Here is a 17,682-nt window from a genome sequence, read left to right on the forward strand (position 1 = left end):
GAGGGAATTTTCAGGGGTGAACTTATCAGGGGAATTTCTACACAAGGGGAAGTTTCCAGAATTCCTATACAAAATTCTATGTATATATCTTGTTTTTTTCTTTTCCATGTCAATTTTACGCGTGAAGTTGTTAAGGGTAATTTTCTGGAGTAAACCAGTTTATACTAGGATTGAATTGTCTAGAGGATATTTCCATGGGGAGGGAGATTTCTCTCTGGAGGTTGGGCCAGATTTCCTGGCATTATTTAGAAAACGTTCAGAAATTAAATTAAAAAAACAGGTTTTATCAATTGAAAGTAAGGGGCATCATTAAAACTTAAAACGAACAGAAATTATTGCATATATGCAGTGGGTTGCCTTCTCAACACTACGCTCTTTACGCTAAAATTCGAAGTTTGTCCCAATTCTTTAAGAACGAGTCCTGAAACACAAGGCCCGTTTAGTTAGAACAATAAAAAGTTTTTTTTTAAGTACTAAAAAACTTTAGCGTAAAAAGCGAGGTGTTGAGGAGGGAGCAACGCCCATCATATACGTAATAATTTCTGTTCGCTTAAAGTTTTAATGTTTTAAAACTCCTTACCTAACAGCTAAAAATAACTTGTTTTTCAATTCAATGTTGTAGAAAAGCGCTTAAAACCTCAAGAACAGATCATATTATAAGCTGAATTCGATTGAGTAATTTTCATTAAGATCACTCGCCTTTTTTGGTTTGCTTTCTACATTTTTTGAAAATTTAAGTTGAAAAAACGTTTCTCAAGTGAAAGTGATTAGTAACATTAAAACTTAAAAGAAATAGAAATTATTCCATATACGAGTGGGGCTGATCCCTCCTCAACCCCTCGATCTTTACGCTAAATTTTTATCGTACTTGAAATTTTGGTTTCTATTCTGATTTACCGGCTCTTGTATTTAAGCACTCCCCATGCTTAAACATATTCATACGTAGAACACTTTTTGTTTGTTCTGACGTCCAATGTCACTCTTTACTTTCAATTGAAAAAAAAGCTTTTTTAAATTTAATTTCTGATTTTCAAATCTCACCCAGGTTACCGTCCCCATAAAACCCCCACTGCTTCCCGTTAAATTGTACATTTTGATTATTGCAAATTGATCGTAACGTTCTAGGTTGGTAGCGTAAAAATTTGTCTGAGGATCAACATAATTTTTCTGGCACTTAATTTCCTCTATGTAATAAAAAGTGACTAAAGCAATGAACCATATTTGAAAAAAAGTGGCAGAAGGTTTAACTGAGTTAAATTTGCAAATAACAGAACATAGTTACGAAAGTGTCCCCCCTTTTTCCCGTAAATGGATTAAATTTTCTATGGCTCATTGCTTGTTGAGTATCTTCTAGGGAGGGGTTAAATAGGGAAAGATCCGTACGAAATAGGAGACGATGCAGCTTTGTTGAATTCAGGCAGCTTTGTGAAGTAGTGAGTTGCTAGTAGTACTAGCAGTAGTACAATGTATATATAGCTATTAAAACTTTTTTTTTAAGTTCTGGTTACTGTAAGCACGAGTCACTCCTTACTTGCAGTTCGTTAATGCATAAATGTTTAAGGAATAAAGAACAAATGTAAAACCAAAGGTTTCCATTTAAATGTCGATAAAAGAAGTTACTAGTGGACTTGAAGTTAAAAAACACAAAGTGGATCAACTTTATCTTGATCCAATAAAGCTTTAAAATAATATTATATAGTAACTTTTTATTTTATATTGACTGCTTGACTTCTTAGGAATGAATAGATCATCGGGCGATACTACTGCCTCTGAAACTGGGAAGCTTCAATATATTGATTTTCATTAAAATTAGATTGACTGGCTATTCGACTGGCTCAGAATTATCAATTGATATCAACTTTTATATCCTCGGTCGAAATTGTAGTTTGGCACCAAAAAATGGCAGCAAACATCAGTTTGCTGCGGCACAATCTTTTTGGCATTTTAATAAGGGCAATAGAAATATTTATTTCCATCAACTAATCCGTCTCCCGAGTTTCTAGTACCATTAGTTCGATAAGAAAATACTAAAAACCAAATAAACACTCATCCGTTAGTTTCCTTCTTGAAAAATAGCAAAAATTCCATTTGTTTTAGTATGGGAGGTTGAAACCCCTATAAGAGGGTTTCCTGATGTTCTGACTTTGATTGTGCGATTTTCATTAGGATCACTTTCTATCTTGTGGGGGGGGGATCCTTTTTTTCAAACATCAGACAAATTTTCTCAGGCTCGTAATTTTAATGCGTAATTTATTAGAAATCACCATTAAAAGTTATTGCATATACTGTTATAAGTAATCTTTTTTTTAGAGTTTAGAACATTGACTAAACCGAAATCACTGGTGTCTCCTACCTCCCCTCCAATGAAATTTATGGACGGTGCTCAAGAAATACCCTACCCCCTTCTCCACATCTTAACCTCTTGTACCGGTAAGCATATGAATGGAACCTATTTAATTACAAAAGAAAATATTTTCTGCAATAAGAAGGGGGATATCACCCCGCAGCACCCTTATCCAGGCTTAGTCGGAATTAACGGATATTAGAGATCAATTCCTAAATCCCTCCCCCTTCAAACTCTTTTCTATATTTATCTGAAGGCTCGTGGATATTTAGATAATTTGGGCCTTAGAACACACTCTTTGACACATCTGGTACCCCACCTTTACCCACCACCTACAAAATTACCTACCACTCCTCCTACATAATAGCAGATACGCCATTATAAATTACTTTAAATAATTTATGAAACAACAAATGAATCAAATTACTTAAGTGAAGCTTGAAAACAAATGTCTATATTAACCATTTATCTGGTATGGACTACAGGATTCTTTAGCGACGAATACGGCCGTGTGGCATTCCTGCCACCGGAACTAGGGAGCTCAACATATAGTTTTTCGACAGGTTTAAATTGACTGAATATCTCACAATTTTCAACCGGTAGCAACTTGACCCTCTTTAGGGTAAAATCATGGTCTCGTGTCACATAAAGGTAAAAAACACCCCATTCCCGTGGGGCAATCTTTTTGGCTTCTTTAAATGGCAAGAAGTTCTAATTTTGCATTTGAATTAGCCCTTTCCCGATTTTTAGGACCATAAGTTTGACAAGCTTACTCCTGAGAAAAAGATAAACACCAATCCGTGATTTTTCTTCTGGGGAAACTCACTAAATCCCACATTTTTGTTGATAGGACATTAACATTTCTGTAATAAGATATGCTGGTTCCAATGGTGTAATTTTCATGTAGATTCCTAGCCTACTTGGGGATGTTTTTCACCTTTTCTGAAAATCAAGTAAATTTTCTCAGGCTCATAGCTCTCGATGCAAAGCTTTAAACATAATTAATTTTATATATTTGGAATTAACACAAAAAGCCAATTCGTTTGACACATTATTTAGCATAAAAACTCTATTCGTAGAGTTTATTTATGGCCTAAGTAACTCCCTAAAGTTCGTTGCCACAAACTGTTTGATTATCACATTACCTAGGGAATCCTGACTTATTTGATCGCATTTGCTTTGAAGATTGCAACTTTTAGCTCAATTCCTTTGAAAGACAATCTCAAAGTGAAAGGCTCACATTTACAAACTGACTATATTTGTTGTATTCAAAACTGATTTTGCGGCAACAGTGGCCGGACTTTAGTACAAAGAGTGGAGTGAGCTTATTCTTTCTCATGCAAGAAATTTAAAAGACAACTCAGATGGTTATCTCACGGTGAGAGACGAGCTTGATATCACTAGTCTTCCGAGAAACTAGTCTTCATTCTCACGGAAGATTTTCTCCTGTATGTGAAGCTGCGGCTGCTTCACTCAGGTGCAGGATAGACTATGCTAGCTTTAACTTTTGATGTAGCATTTCACTTTCCTTTGAAAAACTTTAATTCTTTATTTAAAATATTTAAGGATGACGATAATCATTACCATTTTCAATTGCAGAAGCAATACCCAGTATCCACAATAAAACTGTTACTTTCATGATTTTACCAGCCAAATACCCTATTTGTTGCTGATTCAAGCAAATAGTAACAAATACTGAAGCATTACTGAAGTTGTAAAAAAACACAACACTTTTCCTTGCTGAAAATAAAAATGTGATGTACCGGGCAGTGATTTCGGATGTGATAAATTATGTCAGTGTAATCATATTTAAAGAAATTAACAAACTCCTTCAGGTCATGGATGTGTGTGGTGAAGCTTTAAAGTGTATTTTCACGGCTCATCAGTGAAGTTAAAGATTCCCATTTTTGTTTTCATCGATTTCAAGCATTGGGTTCAGCCTTAGTTTTGTAAACCCCGCGGTTTCAGGCAAAAAAAAAATTATAAGGTTTTCAAATAATTTCCAACAGCATTGTCACTGCAGTTTTTTGTTTTTTATCTTTTCAAACAGTTCATGGTAACGAAGTGTAAGTAAGAAATAACTCGGGCATTAAACAAAATTCTAAAAACAAATTTTGATAACAACTGATACAGCAAAACAATTAGATTTTTATGCTGATTTCAATATATAAGAAAATCGCTGCGTTTAATATTATTCATCAAAAGCTACGAGCCTGAGAAAATTTGCTTGATTTTCGAAAAAGGGGGGAAATCTTCAAAATGCAATTGATTTTAACGAAAACCTGGCCATTAGATTTAGCATGTCAGAGAGCCCAACTGTAGAGGTTTCAAGCTTCTATCTACCAAAATTTGGAGTTTAGCATTTTTTTTTACAGAAGAAACATCAAGGATGCGTCTTTATTTGTTTGTTTTCCCCAGGGATGATCGTGTCAAATCTTCGGTCCTAGATGATCAGGATAGGGCTCTTTTGAAAGAAAATTAGAAGCTTTAGTGCCATTTTTAAGTCACCAAAAATATTGTGCCATGGAAGGGTGGCGTTTTCTGCAATTTGTCGCACCAAACTAGGAATTTTGCCCAAATAAGACCAAGTTTCTATAGATTGAAATTTTGAGATAGTGAATCTAATGAAAAATATCAAAATCTATGTGTTGAGCTTCCCGGTAGCAGAAAAATTAGTGCTGCACGGTGGCGCATTCACTTAGTTTTTCATGAAATTATGTTTAATGATAATTAGCTATTACATGGACACCGGCAAGGGGATGTAGGGGGACTATAAAGTAATTATAAGGAAACCAAAGGAAAGAGAGCAGAAAAAGGGAAAAACCATGGGAAAAATGTGTGTTGCCCCATTGTTGGCTGCCTGCCAATAGATTTTGACCCTTAATAAGGAAAATGTAATTTCTAATTTGGGACTGAGTGACCCCTTTCTAGTTTCACCAAATATTTTTTCTATGTGATTCAGTTTGAGGCAAAATAAAATTCTTCACATTAATGAATGGTAAGTAAATAACGATCTTTGTCAATAACGAAAGTATAAGAGCCTTGCTATTGCTAACATTCAATCAAAGAATCAGCTTTTTATGGTGATCCTAAATATGTATTTGTTTATTAGTAAATAGTGCAGTTGTTGCACTAATTTGCACAAGAAAATTCGCATAATTATGGAAAATACAATGAAAACAACTTAATATGGAGCAAGTTTGGTAAAAAAAAAAAAATGTGCCGTGAACTTTTCCTTGCATTGCAAGAGTACCCATGAGCTGATATATGAAGCCACTATAATCAAGAATGGTTCCCCTGAGCGGATGCTGGGAATTTCTGTATTTTGCCCCTGAACGGATACGTTTTTTGTGTTTTATTATCATTTTCTTTCCAGGATGGATTGTATTTATCTATTTGCCACTTTGAAAAAGATTTATTTTTTTACATTTATAAAGTATAAAGGTGTCAAATATACTGGCTTTTGGTTTTTAAAATTAAATTAAAAATATTGAATTAAAAATACTTATTTGATTTTCTGAGTTTTAGTTTAAATTTTTTGCTTTGAACAAACTACTTTGATCACGTGTTAATTTTTATAAACACTGAGTCTAAAGGCATTAAATATTTTGGTGTTTGATAGCCAAGTTCAAAACTGTCAATATTGTTAAAAAATATCCGTCGAAAGCTTCGGCATTGCTCAACCAAACTGAATGCTGGTGTTTTGTTTTTTATAGTAGGCTATTGTTTTGTGTATTTTTTGTAATTATTTCTTTTTTCAATTTTATATACTTCTACTTTAATTGACCTACTTTTTCCATTGTCTTTAGAAAAATATTTGTCTCTAAGCTTCATTAAAGTCGATGCTTTCGCTATCAAAGTACTGATCACCTAATTGAAGCTCGTCCCTGCTCACCAGCACATCCCAAGTGTTCCAGATGTTCTGGTTCTCATGTGAATTCCATGGAAAATCCTTTCCAAGCCTCACCAAAATGTGCAAATTGTACCATGGAACACGTAAGTTTCAGTCTGAAATGCAAAATTTTCCGATCTGCTCTCTATAACGCTAATAAACGAATGCTTAAACTCAGTTTTGCTTTGTTTCCCATAACATTAATGGTATGAAAGACAAGGATCTACTAATTAATGAGATGCTAGACAATGATATTGTGTGTTTACAGAAGCACCTTCTCTCTAAATTGAATGTTGATAGCCTAAAGCGTTTCCGGACCCATTTTAACTTCTTAAGAGCCACCCAGAAAACCCATGGTACCCCATCAAGAGGTCTGTCCATCTATTTCAGACATACTCTGCCGATATTACTGCAAAATCATGCTAACATCTTAGCGATACAATGTGGTAATACTGCATTTATAAAGAATTATTTTCCCTGTAATAGAAAAACTGTGCAGTCATTGTCTCATTTTTCACAAGCCTGTAATCGCCTACGAAAACTACTTAGCGACCTTGCAAAACAAAATGCCAAATGGGTTCTCGCCGGCGACATGAATACTGACTTATTATCTAATTCTGACCGATCTGAAATTTTTCTCGATTCACCGTCTGGAGGATTCCATCTGGCTGATAAAGATCTTCTATTTACTTATATTCAAAATCTTTGTGGTCTTTCTTCTAACCTTGATCATATAATTGTGTCAGATTCAACTCTACTTTCATCAAAATCGACGACGACCATTTACAGATCACATGCCAACTATCTTGCTCTATGGCAAGATCTATACACCTTAACTCTCGCAAGTGGTTCTCAAAGATAAATGGGAAAAATGCCAATGTTCTCCTTAATGTATTGACATTGTCCCAGTTATTATCCTTTATTAAAGTACCATTCCACTTATTTCAAAGAACTGTATATACAACTTCAACGCGGATAGATATCAACTCGTATTATCAGCAAATAGTGTCCTGCCTCAAGTCTGCCGCTAAAAAAGCTGTCCCCTCTGAGCGCGTGCGAACGGGTACTCGAAATCCCTTATGGAAGGCTGATCCTAAAGTGAAGATGGCTAAATAAAAAGCTAAGTTCTGGTTCCGCATGTGGATAGCCTGTGATCGTCCTCCTTCTTGTTCAATCCATCAAATAAAGCAGACAACCAAACGGGAGTACAGGTATTCCCTGCGTAGAGCCAGACTAAATGCCTGGGAGGGTCCCTGCGACAAGACATCCTGGGATCGTGTTATAAACAGTGTAAAGTGTTCACCTCCATTTAATTCCTCTCTTCGCCTATGTGATTTCGTTTCTCATTATAAAAATATTTTGCTTTCATTTAATGTTAATCTCCAAAATCATTTTACAAAGCTTGTCAACTCAATCCTTCCAATTCGTATCAGCCAATGTCAAGTGCTATCGGTGAAATCTGGTGTTATGCTCCGAGCTCTTAAGCAAGTGAACAAGTCTGAATATCTCGACAATGATGGTCTTTGCTTCAAGATTTTTGCTTATGATTGTCCTGAACTACTGAAGCATTTGCAGTTATTGTTTCAGATGTGCTTGGCACAGTCAATTGTGCCAGATAGTTTTTTGCCCGGTTGTATATCTTCCATTGTTAAGAGGGGTAAGGACCCCAGTGCTTGCTCTATTTACCATCCTATCACTATGTCTTGTTTTGTTAGTAAGGGATTTTAATATGTGCTGCTACCGGCCATTAGCTCCAAATGCGATTTTACGCCTTCCAGCTTGGTTTTAGAAAAGGTATGGGCTGCGGTCAAGCTCACAATGTTGTGGGTCGGCTAATGAAACAAACTGTTGCTATAAAAAAAAAACTGTATTTTATACCGTTGATATTTCTAGTGCTTTCGACATTGTAATTCATTCAAATGTTTTGTTTTCTCTAGCAGCGTCAGGCATTAATCTTTCTGTTGTTTCCGTGCTTAAGTATTGGTATGCTAATTCTTCAGTTAGGGTGAAGTGGAAGGGTACAGCAGGGGAGCATATTCCTATTAAAAAAAAGTGTTAGGCAAGGCGCCGTGTTTTATCCAAGTATATTTAAGTGTATTTTAGCTTCGTGTCTCCGACATCTTCAACCGTCAGTTTTTACAATGATAGTTTAGGTGTTAGTCACGTTGCTAATGCTGGTAATGTTCTGCTTGTTAGCCGGACAAAACTAAATATAATTGCAAACTTTGACCTGCTTTCAGCCGCACTGGCCGCAGTGGGCCTTTCAGTTAATGCTGCCAAATGTGAGTTTTTGTGTTTTGGGAGTCCTCCACCAGCATTGCCTTTTTCCTTGAGTTCTTCAATTATAACATGTTCAGCAAATATTAAATGGTTAGGTCTGTCTTTTCCCACGTTACTTTTGACTACTTGCTTCACTATTACGTCCAGCGCGCTGAAAAGTATGCGAGTTGGTTACAGAAAAATTTAACCGAATCGTGGTCGGTATAACCCAAAAGGACTTTGCCGAGTTTATTTTAGTTTTTGTGCCCCAGCTGTTTTATCTTTCTTGTTTTACTTTCCTCCTTCGCAAGAAAGATACGAAGAAAATACGCTCAGGATATTTTAAGTACTGAAATATCTGCTGTATTTGCCTCTACGGTACCGGAACCATAGAATCGTTTCTAAATTTGATTAAATAAAATAACAAGTTTTTTAACTGAAAGTAAGGAGCGACATTAAAACTTAAAAGGAACAGAAATTATTCCGTATATGAAAGGGGTTGTTCCTTGCTCAACAACCCGCTCTTTACGCTAAAGTTTGACTCTTTCTCACAACTCTTCCTTATAAAACGATAAAAAACATTAACGAAAAAATGGCCAAAGACTATTTTTTGAATTGAGTTAATTTATTTATGTTGTACTATAGAATCATATGTTTATGGTTCTTTTTTTTTCTTTTTTTTTTGCTCCACAGTTTTTCCATTGTATTTTGTGGGTTATAAATATATATATATATATATATATATATATATATATATATATATATATATATATATATATATATATATATATATATATATATATATATATATATATATATATATATATATATATATATATATATATATATATATATATATATATATATATAATGAAGTCCCTATTTCCTTTAAATCTTTCTTTATGACGTCCTCCCACTCCAGACGAGGACCACCTGCTTTCCGTTTAGCCCTAGACGGTTGGCCGAAAAGAACAATCTTCGGCAATCTGTCATCCTTCATCTGCACAACATGCCCTAGCCACCTGAACCTTTCTTTCACTAAAGCCCTAGAGAGCGGTATTGAACCACATTTTTCGTATACCCTATTGTTTGAAATACGGACAGTCAGCCGGGTACCCAGAACAATCCTTAAGCAATTTCTCTGGAAAACATCTAGCAAATCTTCAATCGCTTTTTTGAGCGCCCATGCTTCAGAGCCATATTTGACCACTGTCATGACTGTAGCTTCTAATATTCTAATCTTGGTTTGCAGACTTCCTTTTATCTTCCTATTCTTCCAAACTTTTTTTAACTGTGAAAAAACACCCTGAGCCTTGGCTGTTCTACTTTTGACATCTTCACTGCTCCCACCATCTTTACTAATAATACTACCAAGGTAAGCGAAACTGTCCACCTGATCAATCTTTTCATTACCCAACTTCACCTTTTTATCTTCAGTTATTACTAGCCTTAATGACTTAGACTTCTCAACATTAATTCTAAAGTCTATTTTAGCACCATGAGCTCGCAGAACGTCTAAAAGTTCTTTAATGTTGCTCAAACTTTTATATTGAATACTAAAATTATCAGCACAATCTAAGTCAAGGATACATCTTCCTTCTCTTTTAATTGCGCGGTCTCCCATTGCCTTTCCTGTGCTCCTTAAGACAAAGTCCATAAAAAAAACCCTATAAAGGGGGATAGAACACAACCCTGCTTAACTCCTGATTTAATACAAAACCAGCTGCTAACCTCAGCACTAATCATTTTAATATATTTGTCTGGTATACCATACAAGGATAAAAACCTTTACTAAAGCTCTTCTATCAACAGAATCGAACTTAAAACGAACAGTAATTATTACGCATATGAGGGGGGTTGTCCCTCCTCTCAGCACCTTGCTCTTCATGCTATCAGTTTTTCAGCACTTTAAAAAAAGTTACTTATTCTTCGGACCCTTGTGCTTCAGGAGTCGTTTTTAAAGAAGTGGAACAAAAATTTAAACTTAAGCGTAAAGAGTGAAGCGTTGAGGAGGGGGCAATCTCCATCATATACGTAATAATTTCTTTTGGTTTTAAGTTTTAATGCTGCTCCTTACTTTCAGTTGAAAAAACTTGCTTTTTTTCTGATCGTTTTTTTAAATAAGGCCAGGATACCTGGCTCCACCTCCACGGAAAAATCTCCCTCCCCATAGAAATATCCTCTGGAGAATTCAACCCTGGTAACAATTTACCCTGGACAATTACCCTTAACATTTCCATGCGTAAAATTGACTCAGCAAAGAGAAAGCAAGACATATAAAGAAATTTTGTATAAGAATTCTGGCAAATTCACCAAGTGTAAAATTCCCCCTGAAAAGTTCACCCCTGGAAACTTCCCTCTCCATTAAAACTTCTCCCAGCAGAAAATTCGTCCTCCCCTCCCACCCGAAAAATGTATGCATACTTCCCAATAACAAATAAAACAACCGGCAAATTTATAACTAAAAAACATTTCCTCAGGGCTGTAGGGGGTCGTTGTATTTCTAAATTTATAGTTATTGGGCCTTTCAACTATGCTGAAAAAAAAAAAAATCTCAAAATTTTGATAGGACTCTTTTGGGAAAAAAGTTGCGTGAGAGGAAAAATTGCCCTCTTATTTTTTTGGTCACTTAAAAAGGGCACTATAACTTTTCATTTTCATTAGAATGAGCCCTCGGGCTGGGAAAAAACAAATAAACACACATCCTACATTTTTCTTCCGTCAAAATCACAAAATTCCACATTTTTACAAATATGAGATTGAAACTTCTACAGTAGGGTTCTTTGATACGCTAAATCTGATGGTGTGATTTTCATTAAAATTCTATGACTTCAAGGGGGCCTTTCCCCCTTGTTTCAAAAGTCAGACACATTTTTTCAGGTTCGTAGCTTTTGATGGGTAAGACTAAATCTAACGAAACATATATATTTGGAATCAGCATGATAAGCCAATTCTTTTGATATATCTACTGATATATCTATTGGTATTAAAATTCCGTTTTTAGAGTTTTGGTTACTATTGAGCCGGGCATATAGTATAAATTACCCTGTGTATAAGGGGGACTGTCCCCTTCTCCGCACCTTGCTCATTAAACAAAAGTTTTTAGCGCTTTGAAAAATCTTTCTTTCCAATTGCAAATTTTATTTTAAAATTCTTAAAAATAACAATCTTTACAGTAAAGAGCAAGGAGCTAAGGAGGACACAGCCCCCTTCATCCAAAGAATAATCTGTTCAAATAGGTTTCAAATATGTTCCTTGCTTTCAGTTGAAAAGTTTTTTTTTTATTCAATTTCTGATTGTTTTCCAAATCATACCCAAGCCTAACCAAGAGGTAATTTGAGGTACCGGTCCCTTAAATCCCTGGTAAATTGCTTTTAAAATGTGCAAATCAATAATTGCACATTGATTACTACCGTCCTACGTTTAAATTTTTAATTTCAATTTTAGATAAAATTTGAACATACTTAAAAAATTGGCAATGAATAGTAATTTTAGTGAAAGTCCTTGTTAATGGACATATATTCTATATTCTGTGACATGCATATATTCTTAGTAAAGAGTATTCTGGATGACAAGAAGTATTATTGTTTGTGTGGATGGAAATTATGTGCAACTTTTGATCTTCTACATAACTGAAGCCATCACAACCTCTACAATAGGATTTTCTTATCGATAAATATATTACATACATTTGTTTAAATACATTGAAGTACTTCATATAAATAGAAAAATTTTTATTTTTCCTGATTATCCTGATTAGCTCAAAACTTTTCTCCTTTGACAAAGGGGACTCTAATGTAGGAGGTAAAATAAAAGAAAAATATAGGTTTGGAATTATCTGCAATATCTCGGAAATGGCCCGGGGAATCAATCCGAAACTTTCAGAGAATATTTGGAGGGGGTCAACTGGGCTTAAAGTTTGAAGTCAGAAGATTGAAGAAATGTGGATCGAAAAACACTATGCGCATCCAGGTCATCGAAATGGTATATCTGCAATGTCTCGGGAATGGTTTGGGGGATGGAGTTGGAACTTCCATGTAACACCTGGGAAAGAAAGGCGGAGGAGGGGTGGGGTTAAGGGGACTCCCAATTAACGTTGGGAGGGGAGGGGGCTAAATTGGTTTTGTATACAACGTACCAAAATATTTTTGTACTGTACGCTCATATTGGACTTCTATGGAGAGTATCAAACAGTTCGTGGTAACGAACTATAAGTAAGGAGAGACCCGGCTCAATAGTAACCGAAACTTTAAAAAACGGAGTTTTGATACCAATAGATACATCAAAAGAATCATATTTTTATGCTGATTTCAAATATATAAGTTTCATCAGAAGTTACGTTACGTTTCACCCATCAGAAGTTACGCGCCTGAGAAAATTTGCCTTATTTTCGACAAAAGGGGGAAACAACCCCTGAAAGTCATAGAACTTTAATGAAAATCACACCATCAGATTTAGCGTATCAAAGAATCCTACTGTACAAGTTTGAGGCTCCTATCTGCAAAAATGTGTAATTTTTTATTTTTTGCCAGAAGAAAGATCATGAATGCGTGCTTATTTGTTCTTTTTTTTTCAGGGGTGATCGTATCGATTCAGTAGTCCCAGAATATCGTGGGAGGACACATTCGAAATGGAGATAGCCATTTTGTTCAACAAAGTCAAAAATCTAATAAATATGTCTTTGAGGATAACTTAATGCCCCACAATTCCCGGGGAAGGGCTGCAATTTATGAACTTTGCCCATTGTTTACATATAGTATTGGTTAATGGGAAGTATACAGACGATTTCAGGAGAGATTTTTTTCTGGTGGGGGGGGGGGTCAGAGTCGGGGGTTACGGTGGATGATCTTTCCATGGAGGATGTTGCCTTGGGGAAAGGGACATTTCTATGAAGGGGGTGCCGGATTTCCAAGCATTATTTAAAAAACGATCAGAAAATTAAATAAAAAAACAAGTTTTTCAACTGAAAGTAAGAAGCAACATTAAAACTTAAAACGAACATAAATTGTTACTTACATGAGGGGGTTCACCCCCTAGTCAATACCTCGCTCTTCACGCTAAAGTTTTTTTGGTACTTTCAAAAGAGCTATATATTCTAATTAACCGGCCTTTGTGATTCAGGGTTTGTGATTCGAACAAAATTCGAACTTTAGCGTAAAGATTGAGGTATTGACTAGGGGGGCGAACTCCTCTAATATACGTAACAAAAACATACAAACATATAAGTTCGTTAGGTAATTCGTAAGTTACGTCAGAACAAAATTTCGAGAAATCCATTTAGCCAAAAAAAGTAAAATTAATATGCCAATTTCGTTTAAATTATTCATGTACGATGAGCCAAAATCAAAGCTTCATTAATTCAAAAACGTTCAGAAATTAAATTTAAAAAAAACAAGTTTTTTAAACTGAAAGTAAGAAGCGACATTAGAACTTAAACCGAACAGAAATTACTCCATACATGAAAGGGGTTGTCCCCTCCTCAACGCCTAGCTCTTTACGCTAAAGTTTGACTCTGTCTCACAACTTTATTTATTAAAACAATAAAAAAAACTTTAGCGTAAAGAGCGAGGCATTGAGGAGGGGACCGCTCCTTTCATATACGGAATAACTTCTGTTCGTTTTAAGTTTTAATTTCGCTCCTTACTCTCAGTTAAAAAAAAACTTGTTTTTTTTATTTAATAGCAGTAAAGTAGATCAAAAGACAATTTATGTTGTTAGGTAGTCAGATCTGCTTTTCTGCAATACTTTGGGAATAGTTGAGGGTATCAATTTGAAAGTTTCAGGAAGTTTTTCAACGGGGGTGGGGGCAAATAGAAGTTGAATTATAACTTGGGTAGAGGGGGCGTTAGCAACTTGTGCGAGTTAGCAACTAGTATTCAACCGAGCAAGTTCCAAAATTTACCTGTGCTGTATTCCGTGCCAAGTACACTGTGACGTAATCTATTGGATAAACAAACTAATTATTGGATAAGCTAACTAACCGCTGGCGGACGTGATTTATTGCAAGGCACTTTTGGTAAAGTGCCTTGCATAGGAAAGTGCCTTGCATAGTGCCTTGCATAGGGGTCTAGAATGTCTGTCGCTGAATGCCTAACAAAAACTAAACGTTAGTTATTCGCATACGCAAAAACTGAATTTGGACTGAAAAATTTCTGGGCCACTGATGGGAACGTTAGGGTTAAAACCGGACCCACAAGTGCCCGTAAAGGGTCAAATAAGGACGAGATTATCATTTTGAAAAGATATCTTGATACTTCGATCGGGTGTATTTAAAACTAAGAAAGTGTATTCATGGAAGCAATGAATTTGTAACATTATTGCTTTTCTACCTTGGTGCTATCTTTTTCTCTCTCTACTTCTCTTTCTCATTTCTTTTTCTCTTTCTACTTCTTATCCTGTTTATCCTTTTCCTGCTTTATTTCTTGCTTATGCCTCTCTTCTTGTTGTGATCGATGATCGGATTTCTCAGATTCAAAAAAAGGGGGGGGGGAGAAAGAACAGGGATTTTTTTTACATGAGGGCTGCTCGTTTTTTGCGACACAAGTCATCATCAGCACACATCATCACGAAACGCTACAAACACCGGAACACTCCTTTTGTTATTATTTTCTACCACTATCATTATGTAGTCTAATTGGTGAAAATAAAAAACATCGGTGATCTCGACGATGAATGATTTTTCATTCTTAACTGAACAGTCCCTGCTAAAAACCGCATTTCTCAATCTGCCAGGATGCGATGACGAGTCAGCTACTGATCCCGTGATAGACAAGGTGAATGCCTCGTCCTGCTCATATGCAACACCCCATGAATATCTTAATGAAAGACTTCCTGCAATTTCTACTAATGATAAGTTTAATCTTTTCTGCCATAATGTTCAAGGAATTAAACCCAAATGGGATGATATTCTTACATTCACTACTGAAAAGAAAAATCCTTTTAGTTTAGTTGGTTTAACTGATACTTGGCTGTCTTCTCAAGGTGACATGTCGCCATACTGTTTGCCCAATTTTGAAGCCATACATCTTCCACGGCACGTAACAAAGTGCTCCGGTGGCATTACATTATTTATAAATGAATATATCTCTTACAAGCACCGCGATGACTTGGAATCAATTTTTAATGGTGTGGTCGAACTTAGTTTTTTTTACTTGACTTTTGACTTGACTTGACTTTTATTTTCAACTAATAATACATCATACTTAACTGGCACTTACAACACATTTTTTGAATAACATTATCAACAAACGTAGAGATGGTAAGAACGTATGACGTTTTATTAAGCCACTATTGTGACTTGAGCAGCGTCACACAATCTTTTATCATAAACCAAAACTCATTCACTCTTTCTACTCTTTTCATATTATTCAATACAAATTAACTCAATTTAACTTTTTTTTTAACATTTTGTTTTACAACTTAATTACAATTTAGCATTAAAAAAAAAAAAAAAAAAAAAAATTAATTACCACCCAACAAAAACTTTTTAAATATAATTTTTAAATGAAACTGGTTTTCTGACTCCCTAATGCTCTCCGGGAAACCATTCCACAAATTAACTGCAAAATTTATAATTGCAAAACTAGATCGACTCGTACTCCTTACTTCTGAGACAGTCGATCTGTCTACTCAATAGTCATTGAAATCCTTGGAAAGTCATGTCCAGTAGATTTCGTATGCCTTTTTTATAAGCCACCGCCATTTCCAAGTGACATTTTCTGTTCGCGAGTTGAGCAGCTTATGTCGGAGATTAATGAATCTGGTCGAGGTAAAAATACTTGTCTAATGGGTGACTTTAACATCAACTTGCTGACGACCGACGGTGACGCCAACTCACGTTCGTTCCTAGATACAACCGCATCATCTGGTCTTCTCCCCACTGTATTCTTTCCCACTCGGTATTGTACAGCTAGAAATAATGCAACACTGATTGACAATATATTCCTTTCCTTTAACCTCACACATCTTTTACTTCGCATATTATAACATTTGATGTTTCCGATCACTACCCAGTCATCAGAATGATCCCAACAAGGGCAGACCAGTCCACTAAGTCAGCGTCTAATCGTGCTTTCAAGTATCGAAGTTTTTCCCAAAAAAACATTGATTATTTCACTGAAACCCTGAAATCAAATAATTGGTCTGCTGTAGCTCATGCGTCTTCGGCAGCTATGGCAGCAAATGCACTCACGAGCCGGCTTAAACAGTTAACAGAACGGTGTTTTCCTCTACGAACAAGTCGGATCAAAAGTGTTCCCAAAACTCCTTGGATGACGAAAGGTCTCGTTCAGTCTACCGAACACAGAAATAGACTGTACCTGAAAGCTTGTAAATCTACAAATCTTGAACCGAGAGACACATGCAGAAAGTACAGAACATTAAACGGATTATTATGTAATGCAAAAAGGCGGTATTATACGGAGAGAATAAATGAATGTAAGAGCAACTTGAGGAAAGTATGGGAGGTTGTTAATGAAATAATATGTCAAAAAAGGAAGAAGGTGGCTATACCTAAAGAAATAATAAATATGCGTGGTGAGACAGTAGCAAGAGAATCCCGTGCTGATACTTCTAATCAATTTTTCGTTAAGCAGACATTTTTACATGCTTCTGGCCCATATCCTGAACAAACCCACAGTAGAACAATATCCGGTCTTTTTCTAGCACCATGTACGAAAGATGAATTACTAGTGATTATCAGTAATCTGCCTAATCGCAAAACCCAAGACACCTTTGGGCTGTGCAACTATATCATGAAGAAGGCCTCTGCATGTCTTGTAGCTCCACTTAAACACTTGGTCCACCTTTCACTAGCAACCGGAGTTTTTCCTAATGTGTTTAAAACTGTCCAAGTCCTTCCCCTCTACAAAAAAGGAGACAAGAGTCTTATTTCTAATTATTGACCCATATCAATTCTATCGGTTATATCAAAAGTCCTCGAGCGAGTGGATTATAATAGAGTATATAGATTCCTCGATGGCAAGCAGCTACTCTCTCCCCATCAATACGGGTTTCGGCGTTATCACTCAACTTTGCATGCCTTAGTTGATTCAGTTGAATAAATATTATACAGCCAGGATGCTGGATAACAGGTACTAGGGATTTTTCTGAATTTCACTAAAGCTTTCGACACGGTATGCCTTTCAATCCTCCTCACAAAATCACATTCATTTGGAATATATGGTGT

General features: G+C 35.8%; 1 protein-coding gene and 1 pseudogene across 1 annotated transcript in view; one reads left to right on the top strand and one right to left on the bottom strand.

The window, feature by feature from the left end:
• Positions 1–4,055, bottom strand: part of LOC148953503 (uncharacterized) — a 146,229-nt gene extending 142,174 nt beyond the window's left edge. Inside the window, exon 1 of the mRNA XM_089088573.1 lies at positions 3,929–4,055. Coding sequence (XP_088944699.1) covers positions 3,929–3,983 — 55 coding nt within the window. The 5' untranslated portion in view covers positions 3,984–4,055. The remainder of the gene's footprint in view (positions 1–3,928) is intronic.
• Positions 4,056–6,828: 2,773 nt separating this feature from the next.
• On the top strand, positions 6,829–7,964 carry LOC148953505 (uncharacterized; annotated as a pseudogene).
• Positions 7,965–17,682: the final 9,718 nt, after the last annotated feature.

This window comes from Artemia sp. Qi Xiang Cuo, chromosome 4, assembly GCF_049724085.1.
Source record: "Artemia sp. Qi Xiang Cuo chromosome 4, ASM4972408v1, whole genome shotgun sequence".
NCBI classification, from domain to species: domain Eukaryota; kingdom Metazoa; phylum Arthropoda; class Branchiopoda; order Anostraca; family Artemiidae; genus Artemia; species Artemia sp. Qi Xiang Cuo.